The following is an 18,193-nucleotide window of genomic DNA, read 5'->3' as shown; positions in this document are numbered from 1 at the left end:
TATATCATAGCCAGCCAAGTAAGTACATACAATAAGTGACAGAATATGAACCTCTAGATGTTCCTCATCTAGACGCTAACCTATCAACGGGCCGCCCATTTCCAGATGCAAAACCCAATATTGCCCAATAGGTCCCCGAAATCAAATACGCCAATATAATACCAACCAAAGCGCCTAATAACACAAACAACTCACCGCTCAGGACTACTCCTCCTTTCCAAGTTCTCTATTATCTCCGACACTTTGCCCTTCCCCTTCGGACTCCCCTTCGTGCTCTCTGGCCTGTGAGCCGGTACAGGCGGCGAGCTCTCAACGTCATCCACTAGCGGTGGAGGCATCACAACATCCTTTAGACTCTTCGCGCTCCCCTTCTTACTCCTCAAGCTGCCAACCGAGCTTCTATCATCATTCACATCATGATTCACGACCCTCAACTTCTCCTTTGGCACTGTAAACATGACCTGTACGACACGATTCTCCACTGCACGTTCGATATCCCAGTCCTCGTCATCGTCCTCGTCATACGGTGAATGGCTTAGCCCGGGCGTCGATGGTTCGTTCCCTTGGTAGTCACCCGTAAAGGTATTTGATCGCGTTCCCATCCCAAGATCGTCTGCGCTGTCTTTCCAATCACCTTTCCCTTGTTTCCTCCGCCATAATGTAGCGCCGGCACTCACTGTTCTCCGGGGCTGGACTCTGCTGCCGTGGTCAACACGCACAGGGCTTGCTTCTCGGGTCGAGAAATTGGGTGAAGCTGGGCAGCCATTCCCGCTGCCTTGGTCGCTGGCGAAGACTCGCCGAATGCTGCCAAGCCAGCCTGCTTGTCCTCTATTCCTTGCTGGCAGTTTGCTCTTGGATGGACTGCCCGGAACATCTGGGTTCGAACGGTTAGGTGAGCGGTCCCCTCCAGACATATCGTCTGGTCGTGGCAGCAAACTTTCGCCTTCTGCTTGTAAGGCCGGGAAGCTGGTATGTGCTGTGTTGAATGTGCTCGTGCTCCCGCTTCCACTTCCGGCACTTCCAGGAGGTCGCAATGATCTAACGTCATGGGGGCCCGGTCCATCGAACACTGGGCTCACGTTTGTGCTTGCTACTGGTGTGGACAATATGGTCCCTGAGAAGGGGCTCATCGCATTTGTGATGAAGCCTCGGAGGGAATTGTTTCTCGATCGAGAGCTAGATCCGACACTCATAGCTGACACAGCAACACTGCGTTCACTCAGATTGCTTGCAGTTCGACCACTATCTTCTTCGCCGGACATGGAGCTGACGGTACTTCCAACTATAAGCTGTGCTCGTCTTGTAGGCGAAACTCTGCCTACGTGAGAATGAGTGCGTATTTGTGCGTTTAGTAATGCATCAGCTGCTGCCCAATCAGTAACCCATTCTTGCACTTCACGCTCCCTGGCGAGCACGGGGCTTTCGAGCTCAGGAGAATGACTCATTGTACTGTCTTGTCGAAATAAAGGGAGTACTATCGTAGGCGGATCTTTGAAGGGGTCAGAGTATCGATTCTCCGATGGTCCAGGCGCGGATGGATCACCCAATGCCACGCCAACTCCTTCAGCTCCAACTCCACTAGGTCCCCCGTTGTCGTCCTCGTCTGCTTCGTAGATGGGGTGGATTGGCCCAGCTGTTCCTAGACTATTGGCGCGCACATGGTTCCCGCCGCCATTGAAATCAAATCCCATCGGCTGATAACTGCCCTTTCCAGTGCGAGAGTGCAACGGTTTTCTCGAGATCTGTCTAGGTGGATTCGGAATTGATGAACCATCACCCAGGGCGTGCACTCCGTTGTGAATATTCTCATATCCAACCACCGCACTGTTAGAGTCGTAGGCAGGCTCATTCGTATTCCTGTCCCCACCATTCCATCCTCCATATGCCCACGGAAAGCCACCCCTTTCGGTCGTTACCCTACCATGAGAGTGAGAGAAACTCGGCTCTCCAGAATCCGAACCGATATCCTTCTCCCGCTGCTCCTCTCTCCTCTTTGTGAGCCGCCTGCTATACCATAAAAATATACCGTATGCAATCAGGATCGCTGCTAGTCCAAGACCGAGACCGAGACCCAGGCCAAGCTTTTTATCGGCAGAATTGGAGGAAGACTTGCTGAATCCATTCGCAATCTCAGCAATGTAGGCGGGATTGGTATATTCCGAATTCCAAGTCAAGCTAGTAGCATTGAAAAACATGGCCTGAGTCGACGAAACAGCTCTCTTTGAGGTAGTTGTGGTGATATTGTAGCCACCAAGTACCATCATGACATTCCCAGGCAGCATTACCGCACCATGTCCGTACATGCCAGTTCCAGATGGTTGTTCATTTGGTACAGACCATTTCCAATCTCCAGTTCCGCCAAGACCTGTTCCTAAATCCAAAACAGCAAGCTGTGGTTCTGCAGCCTGATTGATATCCCCAACCCATCCACCAAGAACAATCATTTTTGAGCCATCCTCAGTCAACACAGCTGTATGTCCAGATCTGCTATCCACCTCCGTCACCGTGCTCTTGACAGTCAATTCGGTATTTCCATTGGCTGTTGGAGCGTCCACGGTAACAAAAGACCAACTCTCTTCTGGCAAACTCCAGACTGCGACTTGACTCATATTGATGAATGCTGATTGTGTATGTCCTCCTAGCAGCACAAAATTCTGCTGCTGTGTGATAATATCAGAGCCATTCGAGTACGTGGGTGTCAGACCAGTGAACGTGAAGCCTGCTTCAGCAATTGGCGGGCCTCTGCTGGAGGGGAGGTCAAGTGTATAGACGGTATTGGAGGACGAGGTGGTGGGGCTAAACGGAGCATATTGTTGGAGTAATTGGAAGCCGACTGCCATGTCGAGATTGTGGCTTCAGAAGTCGGGCACATGCCACCAAATATATATATCTTAGTTTGAGAAGCATTTGCATAAACCAACGGAGAGAAGCTAAAGCCACTGGACAAAAAGTCCGCTCCAGGGAGCACAGCAGATGTTACATCCCCAGCTGTATTTGTGGTCTGTTGTTCCCATGTTCCATTCCCGGCTGTACTTGTATTTGAAGGCGTGAATCTCCATAACGCTGAGCTCTCCGATGTGGAGCAGGAGCCGGTGTATACAGATATCTCGCCGATTGAAGATATAGATGGGATGAACGCGACAGAATCGTTGCTGGTGAATGGAAGATTTGGTGTTATGGTTTTCAAAGATAGGTTCGACTGAGATATGCTTGAGGATATATTAAGTGACACAAGCTGATGCAGTGTATTGGATTGTGAAATTGGCAGGAAGGCGTATGCGATATCCTTATTATTGGAGGAACTTTGAGGAAGCAAGATGGTCGTAGGGTTATATGGAAATGATTGAGAGCAGACCAGGACAATCAAGGACATAAGCCCGCAGATGAGGACGGCGACGTGGTTCCCCATGATGTGGATTGTCGGGTATTAATTGTGGTGATATAGGGATTGAATGGGCTAACTTCCTTTCCCCTCACATTATCGAAGTCGTCTTCGTGGATCGTGTTGGCAGGACTTTCAATGCAAGAGCTCAGCTCATACATTCAAGTGTCTGCTATGGACGACTCGGGAAGCGGCGGTATAATCCTCTTTGGCCAGACAGAGAGATCAGCGGCAGTGAAGCTGAGATTGATGAGCAAGTGCAGAGGCCAGGAAAGAGACCACTTTCACGCAGATGCAAGTAAACAGCACGAGCCAACGGTCTGGGCACTTGCAGGGTGTGCCGGGCTGTATAACCAATCATGGAAGCTATTCTCAATGAGTTCAAGGGTTCAGCTTACGCCTCGTGTTGATAAGCACGCGAAGGCCAGGTTGGCAGAGCAACCACCCGCTTTCTAGAGCTGGAGCTGGAGGGGTAGAAAATGCATGTGAATCCATCCATCCATCCATCCCAACTTGGAGATGCGCGGGAATACTTTCCTCGCCATGCTTTCTGTACGACGGATGATTATTCCCCCACAATTTATGGTTGATTTTGGGGTTTGTCAAGATGGAGATGATGAGATGAAGAAATCTACTCCCGAGTTGCGATGCGATGCGATTAAATGACCTCGGCTCTGGTGGCCTCATCCCAGGAATATGTAATCAATGCGGGGTAGCTTGAGCTTGCTCCATGCGATGCTTGTGAAGTAAAGTCAGCTCCATCAATTGAGTAGGTACACAACATATTGATTGTAAATATAAACTCTTTCGTTTGATCACTCTGCTAATTGCCTCTATTGAATTATACGAGTATCCATAATGCCAATCTGCACAATCCACCTCCTCTCTCTCACACCAAACATCCCCCTCTCCCAATTCCTCACTACCATCCACACAAAAACCTCCCTCAAACCCCTCACCATCGCCCGAGTAATCCGCTGGATAATCCTCCCAACAAGCATCTCCATATCAGAACTTCTAGCCCAGAACATACAGTGCTTTGCCCCCTCCCTCCCTTCTTTTCCTTCCTACATTTCTTTCTTCACCACGGTAACTAACACCCTACTCAAATCCCAGCTGGACATCCTCCTCATCACCCCCTCCACTGATCCCCTCCCGCCAATTCTCCAACCACATATCCAACACACCTTCACCCTCCAAGCAGGCGTGCCCTCTCGCCTCCTAAAAGATTTTCCCCCAAAAGAACAAAAGACTGCTCCACCCCGCCCCATCCGACATCCCGCCCCTAACAGGCTTCCTCACCACCCCGCTTCTCACACCCACCTCCCAAGATCTCACCCTCTCCGGCCCCCTTCGCTCCTGGATCACCTCATCTTCCGCCCCCACCGGCGCGGTCTCCATGCTAAATCTGCTCTCCTTCCTCCCTGGCAAAAAAGACCAGTACCTAAAATACGGCGCCGAGTTCGCCGCGTCGATAGGCAGCAGAAGAGGTGGCACGGCGAAGATCGTAGGTAGTGTCATAGGAGAGGGAGAGCTGAAGGAGTGGGATGAGATTGCGCTGGCGCATTATCCTAGTCTGGCCCATTTTGCGGATATGCTTACGGGTGAAGATTATCAGGAGGTCAATCGGAAGTATAGGGTGGGTAGTTTGAGAGATACCTGTATTTTGTGTACGAGTGAGCTTGAGTTGGATGCGGGAGGCGGAGGCGGCGGGGCGAAATTGTAAATGGGAGGGAGTGATTGTTGGAAAAGTCTTGGTGTGCATTGTACGAAGCGTCGTTTATGACAAAATATCGTACTAGATCCTCCTCATTAGAAAGACAAATGCAAGAAAGGAAGGCTCGCTCCCAAAAAGAATTGAACTTATGAGTAGAAAGTAATAGCGTGTGAAGTTCTTTTCTGCTTGGGAGGAATAATCGGAAGTGTAGGATTGATTGGTTCCTGATTGAAAAGGTGAGGCGAGGGTGTGTCATGCTGAGATTGTACTGGCGAAGAGAGTATGGAAAGCTAATGATCAGGGGTGGATAGTAAGGTCGTTGTTAGAATGGTTGAGTTTGAGGAAAGGGAAAACGCAAAAGATTTAGTACAATAGACGAGAAAACAGGGGACGTCCCACTTGGAAAAGCATCTGATAGTCTGGTGTCAGATGTCTCTCGAATAATTTCCCAAAGTGCATAGACCACAGGCTTAATAACTTTATATGTTCACGCTGCCTGGCATACCTAGCAATTAGCCAGTAGCTCAGTTGATATCCCCTATATACACGCTCCTCTATAACGCTGTTACGTCGCTTTTACTGCTCGCACTGCGTTATGCAGCTGCCTGTCCAAACCCCCGCAATCCAAACTCATTCCGTATACCGTGTGTGCAGGACTCTATGAATACAAGTGGAATCGAAAACAGACCCATGTGCTGTCGGCAAATATGTGGCAGACCAAACACTCTGCTGTGCATGGCCCCATGTTCATGCAAATACCTCGTCTCTATGTCGCGAGGCCAATTACCCAGCGTCTTGTCCAGGGCATTTTCCTACCCTACCATACCGTAACGCCTACGTCCGCAGAATATTAACGTGACGTCCAAATCCTGTATGTTCGATGACCTCAAAGGAAATCATTAGGGTCGTATCCGTAAGGAAAATATGTTCTTAAGGAGTGTAAACTCAAGTATCCGGATTAGTTGCTCGAAGAATGGGACCTTGCTGGTGAACCCTTCTCGAGTAATCGTGGTCATCTCTAATGGTATTAACACTTTCTCGACTCTTGTTGTCGCTGGCGCGCTGGTACACAGGTGAGAATGGATCTAATCGTGGGTCCACTGGCACCAAGCGGCTTTTCCTCGATCCGGGTGCACTGTCTTCCCAAGTCTCGACCACCTCTCGGCCATTGGTACCCAAGACGTATCTCGAATTCTCACTCATCGTTCTCGATGGAATTGGGCCACCTAGACCTGCACTACTTCCGTGGCGGCTGGTGTCGGCGTTAAGTCTCTCTGCTTCCTTTTCCTTGCGGCGTTTCTTTAGGCAGAAGTAAACGATGGCACTAACAATGGCGACAAGAGCCACGAGACCAATAGTGAGGCCGACTGCACCCCCAGTACTGATTCCAGAACTGCTTTTGTTTTTCGACACTGGGGCAACAAGTGCGGAATTCGGGGGAGATGTTGGAGTAATAGTGACAGTGTGGACTTGTCCTGTGACTGTTTCGAGAGAAGTCACCGGCGTTGGAGTCCATATGGAAGAGCTTGAACTTGAGGAGGTCGAGGTGGAGGACGGTGAGGTCGTGGCTAATGTGGGTGTGGGAGTAGTAGCAGCTTGTGTTGTTGTTGTTGATGTAACCGACGTGGACTAAAAGAGGGTTAGTGTGCACCCGATATTCTTATATAAATCTGAACTTCATGAAGGTCGAACCAAAAGGACCAAGGGAAGGACCATACAGTGCTCGAAGATTGCGAAATCGGGCCAGTCGTGAGAGTGTCCACAATAGTCACGGCGCTTGGAGTCGCCGTTACAGTTACCTGCTATTGCAAGTCAAAACGGTTGCCAGCAAGGGCAATCGATCGGGGTGAGGACATTGCAACAACAGCACATATACTTGACAAAGAAAAGATGTTGGAGCATATCATAAGGGTTCGGGAAGTACTAACCTGAGGGGTAGTACTGCTGGGCGATGTTGATGTTGATGATGCTGCGGCGGAACTTCCTCCTTTGGTGCCCGATGGGGTGTTCCCTAAAGCTATGTATCCGTACACTCCACTCCCACCACATAGTTCAAGAGGATACCCAGGACATGTCTCAGTGCATCCAGACGTTGTAGATCCAGGAACGTAGTTTGAACACCAGCATCCATCGTCTTGGACGACTGCGAAAGCATAACTCGATTTGCAGAAGTCGGTGCAGAGGCCATTGGATTGGTATATGCTGGAATCTGTACAGCAATTCATTAGTACTTAATTTCCTCTTCTAGGCGCGTCGGGAATAGCCTACTCTTATTTGTATCAGCGGTATTAAGCCCGGAGCAGTATTCAATACTGGCAGCGGAGGCTTGGTCGAGGCAGCCAGCGAGGAAGATAGCAGCAAATACTAGTCGAAAGGACTGTTGTATCCGTAGCGAGAGCATTTTCTATGCTGGGCAAACAAGGTGTCGTGACGGAAGAGATGTTCGAGCGCGACGAGCTCGAGCTGGCGGTGAAAGGAAAAGGACTCAGACTCTGAAAGAGCCTGGTGATAACGATCGTGGTGTTAGGTGGAGAATGAAAACGGCGGACAGGACAGAAAGTCGAGATTATTCATGAGCAGGGCAGCGTTAGTGTCACACGGCAGTCACAGCCATGTCAGGTCATGTCACTGATAGCTAGCTGTCTGTATGTCTGTCTGTCTGCCTGCCTGTCTGTCTGTCCGTCGCGTTTGGCGATTGAGGTTCCTCGAAGCTGACTGCGGAACAAAGTGGAAGTGACGGACAAAGGGCGACGGCGAGGTTGTATGAGTGGTCCGGGTAGGTCGATTTCGAACAATAACGGGTTCAGAGAAAGACGACGGGATCAATACAGTAGATATCTGGGTTGGCCCGGGTCTGGTGCTGGTGTGGGTGCTGGTGTGGGAGCTGGGTGCTGGGTGCTGGCGCTGGGTCAATCTTCGGTTGGGGGAATAAAGTTAGTGGGTTGGGTTGAGTGGAGTTGGATGTGGGATGACTGGGATAGATGGGAGGGCTGTCCTGGTGTCTTTGCTGATTCTGTCTACAGAGGTACTGGCGCCAAAAAGCAAGAGATCTCGTTGGTCCAACAGGTCGGCACGGCAAGAGCCTTTGAGCAACAACACGAGCGGCGCGCCGAGTTGAGTCGTGAGCTAGAACTTAGATAGAAGTAGAAGCACAGAAGCACTGGAATTGGATTATTTTCTGAAAGCGTTACGGAGTCAATTGTAACAATTATGTCACACATGAGTATATGGAAGTATAGAGGAAAGGGGCTGGATAGTATGCGTACAATACGGTACTACGGACGCAAGAATAGCCGGACTCCAAATTACTACTGTCTGTACCCATGATCCTCCCTGATAGAGATAAAGAGAAGAGATACAGTACAGTACAGTACTGTACGGACCATTGTCTGCAGACAGCAGCTGCAGGGAGAATAGAGCAGCGTGCAGTTCTTTCCTCTTTTGGAACAATTCATTACGGGCCATAAGTAATGGTACAGTACAGTAATAACGGCACGGTACTAATGCAAGTGCCAAATGAAGTTATTCCAAGTTTCCCGTTCTTCTTTCCCCTGTCCATTTCTACTTAGAGCCTATTCCAGCCGTGCAGGGTGCACCAAGTCTGCATGGAGTCAAGCGTGAAGCAAGATTTCTCCGTAAGCGTCCAACTCTAATGAATATCTTCATGCTCCAACGCGATGATTGGCTACCGTGTGTCATCGCTGCCTCCTATTTCCACTCTCCAAATTGAAAGTCTGTAATCAGTGTACTGTACTGTAATGACACAGATTTAGCCTCTCGTCGTCATGTCATTCAAAATTCATGGTGGGCAATGATGGAATTCATCGCATCGATATTGACATGGTAGAAGTAAATCATATCATGTATGTACCCCTGGATGCCTAGGTACATGTAAACTGTCAAAGTTTTCATATGCAAAGAAAGCAAGAGAAGCCACACACTTCGTATTCCAGCGGCCACCCTACCACAGCTCATGCATGCGGTAATCACTACCACCAGACGGCCTGCCGCTTCTTTTTCTTTTCCATGTGAACATTAAAAGTGTCAACCCGACAAAACCATCCATTCTTCCGAAAGCTTTCCCCAACTAGCCCTAACCGTAGATGAAGGCTTGTCTTTTGCAGATCAAGTTGATTAACAGCGTCATTGATGCCGCACGGCCATCCATAATTTGCGAGTACCATATTACCACCGCATACCCGCGGAGATTGGAGACACGCCACGCACTTTTATTTTCCGAAATGGCATCGTAACTTTGTAATGCAACTGTCTTTTGCTTCACAGTCGCGGTTCGTTACAAATTCATTTTCGATGGGATCATTGTGGCGACGACATGTCTAGCTTATCTCTTGATCCCAATTCAAGCACTTCGACAGAGTCCATCTACATGCATACCCCTCTTCATCTTCATCTTCCCTACTCATCCATCATCGCCGCTTGAAGCTGCATGCGGCATACTGCTACCTACCTAGGTACTGTACTGTACTGTACTGTACTCGAGTATTCTATAGATAAGGTGAGCTGCTTGGAAAATCGTGCACCGAATACTCCGTAAGGACCACCAGTAGATACTCGTGCCGCGACTGATTGGATGAATGAAGGAAGAACTATTGATTTATAGAAACTTTCCTCCCCCTGGCTATTTAACCACCCAAGGCTTCCAGGAGGGGGTGCGGTATATAACCCCTCCCCAAGGTATATTCCCTTCAACGCCAACTCATCTGCGTTCAACTCCAGAAACTGTCGCATCCTGCAACAATTTAATCAAGCCACGTTTAGATAGATGTACGTCGGATATGCCGAATCCATCTTTTGTCTCAAACACAAATTATACCTAACCCTAACCTGTCTTGTCCTGTTCCTGTCTGTTCCTGCAGTAGTCTGCGCACGTGATGGGCATCGTCCAATCATCGCCTCCTTTCCTAAATGTGCCTTTTTCTATCAGCCTTGGGATCTCTTCAGATATCACGACAAAGTTAACTCCTTAAAGCTACGGATAGTGGCCGCTGCTAGATATATTTTCACCACTTGTCTTTCACAATGTAAATTATTATTCTTCTAAAGATATTCATATCACCTACCTGCCTGCCTTCAATCCCTTAATCGCGTCGCGATGAAGTTCTCGGTGGGCATCGTCAGCCTCGCCCAACTGGTACTTGTCACACAATATACACTCGCAGCCCAATATCATGGCTACCACTCTCCTTATTCATTCGACTGTAACTACCAACACTCACCACAATGGATGACCTCGATCCCATCCTCCACGAACCTCACATATCTCTCCATACCAGGAACGCATGACACCATGACCTCCGTCGTCGTGAGCCATATCTTCCAATGCCAAAACAACCACCTAGGAGCACAACTCCAAGCCGGCATTCGTTACTTTGACATCCGCGCCCGTCTACATAACAACCAGCTTTTAATATACCACCAAGACTCCTACACCCAACACTCCTACCTCGAAGTCCTCACGACCTTCTTCAACTTCCTCGATGCAAATCCCGGAGAAACGATCCTCATGCGCCTCAAAGAAGAATCCACACCCATAAACTCCACCATCGATTTCCTCACAGCCTTCAATTACTACCGTTTCAACGACACGCAAACAGCTCCCGGCTGCTCCAAGCACTTCTGGGTCCCTCCCCAACCCGGACCTACCTTCATTCCCACATTAGGGGACGTACGCAACAAAGTTCTCATATTGCAAAACTTTGGCTCAGATCCAGCCGAATACGGCATAAAATGGGAATCCCCCCTCCTCGCCCTCGAAGATGACTATGCTATCCCAGACCTCTATTCCGGCCTCGACTCCAAATTCCAAGCCATCACCGATAGCTTAACAGCTGCCAAAGCCGGTATCGAGTCGAATGATGGGAAATTATATTTGAGTCACCTGAGCGCGAGTGTGGGTGTCCTGCCTATTGAGGCTGCGGCGGGGACGGAGAACGGGAGCGTGGTGGGCTTGAATGATCGTACGGGGCGCTGGCTGAAAGAGGGGAATGGGGGACGGACGGGGGTGGTTATTATAGACTTTCCTGGGATGGGGTTAGTGAGGGAGGTGTTGGAGAGGAATTATTGATACCCATTTATCAAAGAAAAATAGAAAGAAGGATATACCGGAAAACAAGGGAGCCGCCCGCCCTGTGTCGGCCGTGGGAAGATGGATAGGCATCATACATTACCAGTCTGAAGATGCTTTGACTGGAGAGCATTTATGAAAAGGTAGGTGGAATACACATCCCTCCACCAGACTCAGCACACTTCCCCCACAACAACCATAACAACCATCCCCAAAACCACGACCCGCATGCCCACCTTGCACTCCCTCCCCGCGCCCGCCTCATACACACGATGATCCTTCGAATTCGTTTTTTCACCCTTCATCGCCGTCTCAATACCCGTCGGCGTTACCGAGACTCCACCGAGGTTTCCCATAGTATTATGCGCAGGTATCCCGGAGTTAGCAGTGCTTGCTGTTACTGTTGCTGCAGTCAGGAAGCCGAGTAGGAGAATCTGGTACGATATCGTTGTTGGGCTTTGGAATTTCATTCCTGCTTGGACTTTTGGATTGTTTGGGGGGTTCGGATGGGTATTTATCGCAAAGAATATCGCAAAGAAAAAATGGGGTAAAGGTAATACCAAATTCCTAAAATCTTATTCACAGGCCTGATGATAGGGAATCAGTCTTAAGAATCAAGGGTGTAACATTTATTAGTTGAGGAGATCTCTAGACTTCTAGACTGTGTGAACCGTTTACATTTGTCTACATTTACTTCATCTAACATGATTAATTACATACCTGGGTGCACCCATCACTCATAGCTTTTCCGAAACCTCAAGTGCATCCGCAGTTTTGGTAGGAACAGGAGGCAGAGGCTTTTTAACGGGCCCTTCGGCATCATTGCCATCCACTTGCTTCTCCGAAAATACTTTATTCGGTCCAGTATCTTCAGAGCCGTACAAATTTTCCAAGCTCTCATCTGCAAAGAGTAGCCTCTCCACCTCCTCATCATTATCCTTCCACACAGCAGCAACGGCTTCTGACCTCGCCCTGTGTTGCGCCTTGATCCACTTGCCGCCCTTGTAAAGAACATACGGTATTGGCGACAGAACCAAACTAGCAAGCACCACTATCAACAATGTGATACGGAATAATCCAAGCCTCTGGTATAGCGTTGCCCACCTCTGGAGCACCATATGTCTAAACGATCCAATTCTCCCATACTCATCAAAGTTTTGTCGGAAGATATAACGATACCAAGGATGATCGCCGAAATCTGAACAACGCCATGACTTCAATGTACATTCTTTCAGGTCGTCTGGATTGACAGAGTCGCCTTGCCGTCTATCCCACAGCTTGACTTCTTTGATCTCGAAAGAGTGGTTCGGGGGGTCGGTTGTGGCGCGGTTGAATGTGTTCCGGTCCCTCAATATTATCTTGATGACTTTCTGTTCCATATCCTTCAACAGCGCATTATGTCCAGCAATTCCAGCGCCCAGCAAATTAATCATCAAGTTCGGGGAATAACTGTAGTAATGGATAGAGGGATCGTCTCTTGGATGGGCGATACGATCGTAGTCGAGGTCGAACACCGGTAAGTCCGTGAAATTAGGTGTGCCATACTTGAAGTCGCGGAATGATTGAGATGTCTGAGGCGCGGAGAGTCGCGGGGGCGTATGCGGCTGCAGCAGAGGCATGAACGGTTGGTCTTGCAAGAGAAGCGTCTGGTTGTCCGCGGAGATGGTGAAGTTGAGAATGAGCGCGCTCGGGATGTCCTCTCCTATCTGCTCCTCCTTATTCCACAGAGGAAGGTCGGGAGTGCTCACGCGCACGAGAACGCTGCGCCCTTTTTTTAGCCATTTGACGCCTTGGGTGGTGGGGTTGTTGGGGTCCTTCTGCGCAGCTACTGAAAAAACGTGGAGGAAAGCAAGTAACAGTAATTGAGTGGTGGCTGGCATATTGGAGTCCTATAGCAGACAAGGAAAGGGGAGAGGAAGAATCTCCAGACACAGGAGACAAGAGAAAGAGACAGACATGTCGCAGCCTACATGTACATCGTTTAGTAGACCTGCAAAAATCGCATCGCTAAGAAATGAGCGGCACAGCAAAACCCACTTGAGCCTTTGGTGGTCTCGGCCTCGTTCAAGAGTTTTACGACTTTGCCTTCAGCCGCATAGCCGGGAGCTGGGAGTTGAGAGCTGGCAAATGGGAACTGGGAATAGAAAGCGCCTGGCAAGTGTCTGAAGATGTTCTCGAGAACTTTGGCCGTGTTGTTGAAGCTATTCTAGGAATTAGAAGTCGTGGCCTCGACCAATCAAAGGCGGGCGGTCGGATGTTGGCGAGGCGAGCCCCTCTCCGAGCCCCTGAAAATAGCAAGAACTAATGAGTATCCACATTCATATTAGTCCTTGACACTTCCGCGCCTGATATTTCATGAGATCCAGCGAAGAAGTTCCGTTTTCTACTTCACTTTTCTACTCATTTAGTTTTCCAAATGGCGTACATATTGAAAGTGTGAAAGAGCCTCTTCTTTTGGTGGCTAAAGCCATACCAGCCACAACTGCAGCCACATCCCGACTGGCGGGGCAGCAACTTCTCATCAGCCCATCACATCTCAGGAGGCTCCCACGTGTTGATCAACGTCTTGCAAATCGGAAGTTGCAAATGCTCCGAGTGCTTGTTGTCCAGGCATCTCAGAGCATGTCAAAGACAAATTGCTTTTTGTATGAGTATTCTAAGCATGTGAACCCACGTTTCTTTTGTCGGTCTGTGTCAATGGTGTACAGTATCAGAAGGTGACTTGACTCGACAAGAATTTGAGTTTGTAGTTGAAGCAACTCATTCTCACTTCGGGGCATATACAGGGCTGTATTGGTATCTCAAAACGCCTGATTCCCTCATACCTTCTGTTTCCATACATCATGCAACCTTGAGATCCAGTAGAATGCTCAATAACAGGCACAGGTCTTCCATTGCTTGGCATATCTTGACACCATCTGCTACAAGGCGTACTGACACCTTTCCAAGCGTGGCTTAGTGGGGTAACCGTCTTTATTAATCCTGGACCCTGGTGTGGCTTCTGTTTTGTACATCAAGCTTTCACCGGCCCACCCTCGCTCGACCTTGCAGTGTGATCATTCATCACTTACAACTTCAGCACCGAGTCCTGTTATCCATCTCATCAACAGACGCTCGAGGAACATCGGCAGTGGTTTGCTACCTTCCGATGACAAGGCTAAAGATGGAATAATATCGCCCATGTTGTGTAGCACGCCGGTAATGTACAGTCAGCCTCTACAGAAGTCAATTGCACGAGCGCCCACGTTGAAATATCGCCTCTTTTCTTGTCTCGACTTCTATCCTGTTCCGCAAGTATTTGTCAAGATTACTTCACTCTTCTATAGATATTAAAAAGACGTCTACGGCTCATGACAGCCTTCGTGGCTGACCATTATGGATCCTCTACCCGAGCCGGCTTTGCCTATCCCACAAATGAGGACATACGGAGGGAATGCTGCCTTTCATAACTTCCACAATGACTATTCCCATATCAACGATCCAAATCTTCGCCGAAGGTTAGCCCTAGCAGAAATAGACAAAGTATGTCCATCCAGAGACGCTGTGCCCCCTCGGGCTATCTAAGAAGTTCAATACTGACTAGAACAGATCCCATTCGGATGGTATCACGTCCGCGCTGTCACTGTCGCTGGTATTGGGTTCTTTACGGACTCGTACAATATATTCGCCATCAACCTTGTCACATCTTTATTGGGAATGGTGTTTTGGCAAGGGCCTCCGATACCAGGATCGAGTTCTGGCGGGAACTTTGGAATATTACCCCAAAATATCAACACAGCACTCAAAGCGGCTACCTCTGGAGGGGCAGTGGTGGGGCAGTTAGGCTTTGGATGGTTGGCTGATGTGGTCGGGCGAAGAAAGATGTATGGTGTTGAATTGGCCATCATTGTCCTCGCAACATTTGCACAAGCCCTTGCCGCACCCAGTTTGGCGGTAAATATGACTGGTCTCCTAATCTTCTGGAGGGTTATCATGGGCATTGGGATTGGAGGAGACTACCCACTATCTGCAGTTATTACCTCCGAGTAGGTATATCCCTTTCCTTTGGACTGGACGTTGGGCATTGGACCGCATTCGGTCCAGGCTGGTGCTACTTTGTCACACGAACTTGACTCCTAACGTAGTTTAGATTTGCTCCAACACGTTGGAGAGGTGCAATGATGGCTGCCGTTTTCTCCATGCAAGGGACTGGTCAATTAGCGGCCGCCATTGTGGCTCTCATTACCACTGTTGCGTTCAAAGCCTCCTTTGTCAATACTACAAGCTCCTTCTCAACCTGTCATGAAGCCTGCCAAAAGGCTGGCGACCGAGCATGGCGCGTTATCATGGGATTTGGTGCAGTACCGGCCTGCTTTGCGCTCTATTGGCGCTTGACTATTCCTGAAACTCCCCGTAACCAATCCTTTATTTGTTCTTCCTTATTTGCTGTGTTGTCACCTCCAAAAACTGTCTCGTCTGCTCGGCACCTGCTATTCCTGAGAAGATAATACTGACACATTGATAGGATATACCTTCGATGTAGCCCGCGATATCGAGAAAGCCCAGGCGGATATCAAAGCATACATAAATAATGAATCAAATGGGAGTGCTGACTCCATCGTACGTGAGAAGACCAAGCAGCGGCTCGGCAAGAGTCTTGTAGCACCTAAAGCGTCTTGGAATGATGCCTTTGGGTACTTCTCACAATGGAAGAACTTCAAGGTTCTCTTTGGAACCACCGCATCTTGGTTCTTCCTTGACTTAGCTTACTAGTAAGTTTTCATCTTAGGGTAGTTTTCTGTAACTTATCCTTGTACGCTTTCATACAACTCATTTGGCACATCTTATTCGCCAGCTCTCATTTTATCACAAATTGGATTGGCTAGTATGTGTTCTGACAAAATTACCAGCGGACTTGGCTTGAACAATAGTATCGTCCTGAATGTAATAGGCTACGGTACTGGTCATACAATCTACCATACTCTTCTCAATACCGCTCTTGGATCCCTGATACTCGCATGTGCTGGCTCTATACCAGGCTACTGGCTCTCGGTATTCACAGTCGACACGCTAGGCCGTAAACCCATCCAAGTTATAGGATTCTTCATCCTTACGGGACTTTTCTGCGTAATCGGTTTCGCCTACAATGCCCTCAGCTCCGGCGCTTTCTTGACATTTTATATCCTTGCACAGCTGTTCTTCAATTTTGGGCCAAACACAACTACTTTCCTCATTCCTGGCGAATGCTTTCCAACTCGTTATCGCTCAACAGGACACGGGCTCTCTGCTGCATCTGGCAAAATCGGTGCCATCATTGCACAGGTCATGGCACCGCCCCTTCTCAACAAAGGGGCCCCGGAGGGTTGCAAAGGCGCAGCTTGCCAACCTTGGCTTCCCCATCTCATGCAAATATTCGCACTATTCATGCTCTGCGGAACCCTTGTTTCCTTCCTAGTGCCCGAGACGAAGGGAAGAACCTTAGAGGAATTGGCTGGCGAACGCACAGATGAACAACTGAATGGCAACGTAACAACGAGGAGCAAAACAAACTGGTGGAATTACTCCAGTCCATTCAAAGGGGGCAGGCCTGCGGGGTTCAACAGTGGCCGGAGTCCAAATCTCCTTCCGAGAAGTCCAGGAATAAGAGGAAAGCGGCAACGAGTTGGAATTATGACAAGCCCGGATTTGATACCAAAAAAAGGGGATAAAGGAAAGAAAAAAAAAAACATTTGAGAGCGGCCGTGGAAATGCACGTCCTTTTAACAGCAATGCACGAGAGATGGATGCTGGCCATGATACATACGTGCCCGATATAGCGGGCTGTGTCCTCCCGGGTTGGAGTGCTGGATGGGGTGTACAAAGGGGCCCTGGGAGAGATGAAAGAGCAGAAAGTATTATGTTACAAGATGTTGGGAGCCTCCTAAAATGAGCGAGCTATATGGGGGACTTATAGGTTAACACTCTTGCAACTCTACTGCTCAACAAACTTTGTACCACGGTCTTAGGGGACCAAAGCCCTTGTAATCGGTTTGAAATCGATTACGGAAAGGCCTGATCTCGGTACTTTCGTGGGACAGAGAGAGCGAAATGCAATGATGAAAAGGGCTTATCGACGTACGCTCACGAAGAACTTAAAGCGCTTAGAATTCTAGTATTGTTCGTTTAGATTCTTTTTGGGCAAGTGCGAGAGGTTTACGCCGAAAGGATGAACTGGTACCGGTCCTCGAGAGTCTTATTTCGGTTCCTGCTTACTGCCAAGGAAAGCGACTTACTGAATGCATCTTACTGCGAGGTTCAAGGAGTTGAGAGAGGAATACTAGAGTGCAGGCGTTGGTTAGACTGGAGTTAGGCGCTCGAAAAGTGACCGTGTATGGAATTCATGAAAAATATTTCCCTGCTCTGTTCTACTTTCATACATTCATTAATATCACCTCAAGACTTCCCTTTTGACGAGCATTCTACCACACTGCATCAGGAACTATCAACACGAGGTCGCTTATTGTTTCATTCTTGCGCCTTCTCGCTCCTGACAGCGCACCTTCCCATTTCGCATTTAACACCTGCCATCAACATCCTCTCACCATGGATTGTTCCACCCCGCCCCAAACATCCTCTTCAGCTATGCTCTCGTGACCTGTAGATCAACACTCGACATTGTCGCTACTATCTGGCCTCGATTCCATAGACCTCTCATCTACCACTCGTATCGAAGGTAACCTCGAAAGCCAAGACCACCAAAACTGCCACTACCCTCAAATTCCAGCGGCGAAAACATTCACCTTATTCTCCAAGCTTCCCGTCAAATTCGGTGCCTTATATGGGAGCTGAACTTGGGAGGTCCGCGGTATCTGGAGATTGTTACCGTGGGGTGAACCTGGAGCATTGTTAATTGGACCCTCGAGTGTGGCAAGAATTCACCAGTCAACCTCTTCATCTGTCGAGAGTCAAGGGAAGAAGCCCAGAAGGTTTACCAAGCTGTTCGCACGTCACCTCTGCACGGGCATTCCACCAAATATGTCCACAGGGAACT

General features: G+C 48.9%; 3 protein-coding genes and 1 pseudogene across 3 annotated transcripts; 2 read left to right on the top strand and 2 right to left on the bottom strand.

The window, feature by feature from the left end:
* Positions 1-4,240: 4,240 nt before the first annotated feature.
* LHYA1_G007887 (uncharacterized protein) lies at positions 4,241-5,108 on the top strand (the record flags this gene model as incomplete). Its single annotated transcript, XM_031152811.1, has 2 exons — positions 4,241-4,416; positions 4,634-5,108. 2 exons carry the CDS (start codon positions 4,241-4,243, stop codon positions 5,106-5,108), a joined length of 651 nt encoding a protein of 216 aa, XP_031001934.1.
* Positions 5,109-6,044: 936 nt separating this feature from the next.
* YLU2 (Similar to Uncharacterized protein in LEU2 3'region (Fragment)(Pichia angusta)(db_xref=InterPro:IPR002889,PFAM:PF01822)) lies at positions 6,045-7,500 on the bottom strand (annotated as a pseudogene).
* Positions 7,501-11,357: 3,857 nt separating this feature from the next.
* Positions 11,358-13,064, bottom strand: LHYA1_G007885 (uncharacterized protein; the record flags this gene model as incomplete). Its single annotated transcript, XM_031152810.1, has 2 exons — positions 11,358-11,618; positions 11,940-13,064. 2 exons carry the CDS (start codon positions 13,062-13,064, stop codon positions 11,358-11,360), a joined length of 1,386 nt encoding a protein of 461 aa, XP_031001932.1.
* A 1,495-nt stretch (positions 13,065-14,559) lies between these two features.
* Positions 14,560-16,896, top strand: pho-5_1 (Repressible high-affinity phosphate permease; the record flags this gene model as incomplete). The annotated part of the gene is made up of 5 exons (XM_031152809.1): positions 14,560-14,706; positions 14,773-15,209; positions 15,314-15,576; positions 15,689-15,935; positions 16,074-16,896. 5 exons carry the CDS (start codon positions 14,560-14,562, stop codon positions 16,894-16,896), a joined length of 1,917 nt encoding a protein of 638 aa, XP_031001933.1.
* Between the last annotated feature and the right edge of the window lie 1,297 nt (positions 16,897-18,193).

The sequence above is a fragment of the Lachnellula hyalina genome (genome assembly GCF_007821495.1).
Source record: "Lachnellula hyalina strain CBS 185.66 chromosome Unknown contig00201, whole genome shotgun sequence".
Taxonomy (NCBI): domain Eukaryota; kingdom Fungi; phylum Ascomycota; class Leotiomycetes; order Helotiales; family Lachnaceae; genus Lachnellula; species Lachnellula hyalina.
This window is presented reverse-complemented; position numbering and strand designations above follow the sequence as displayed.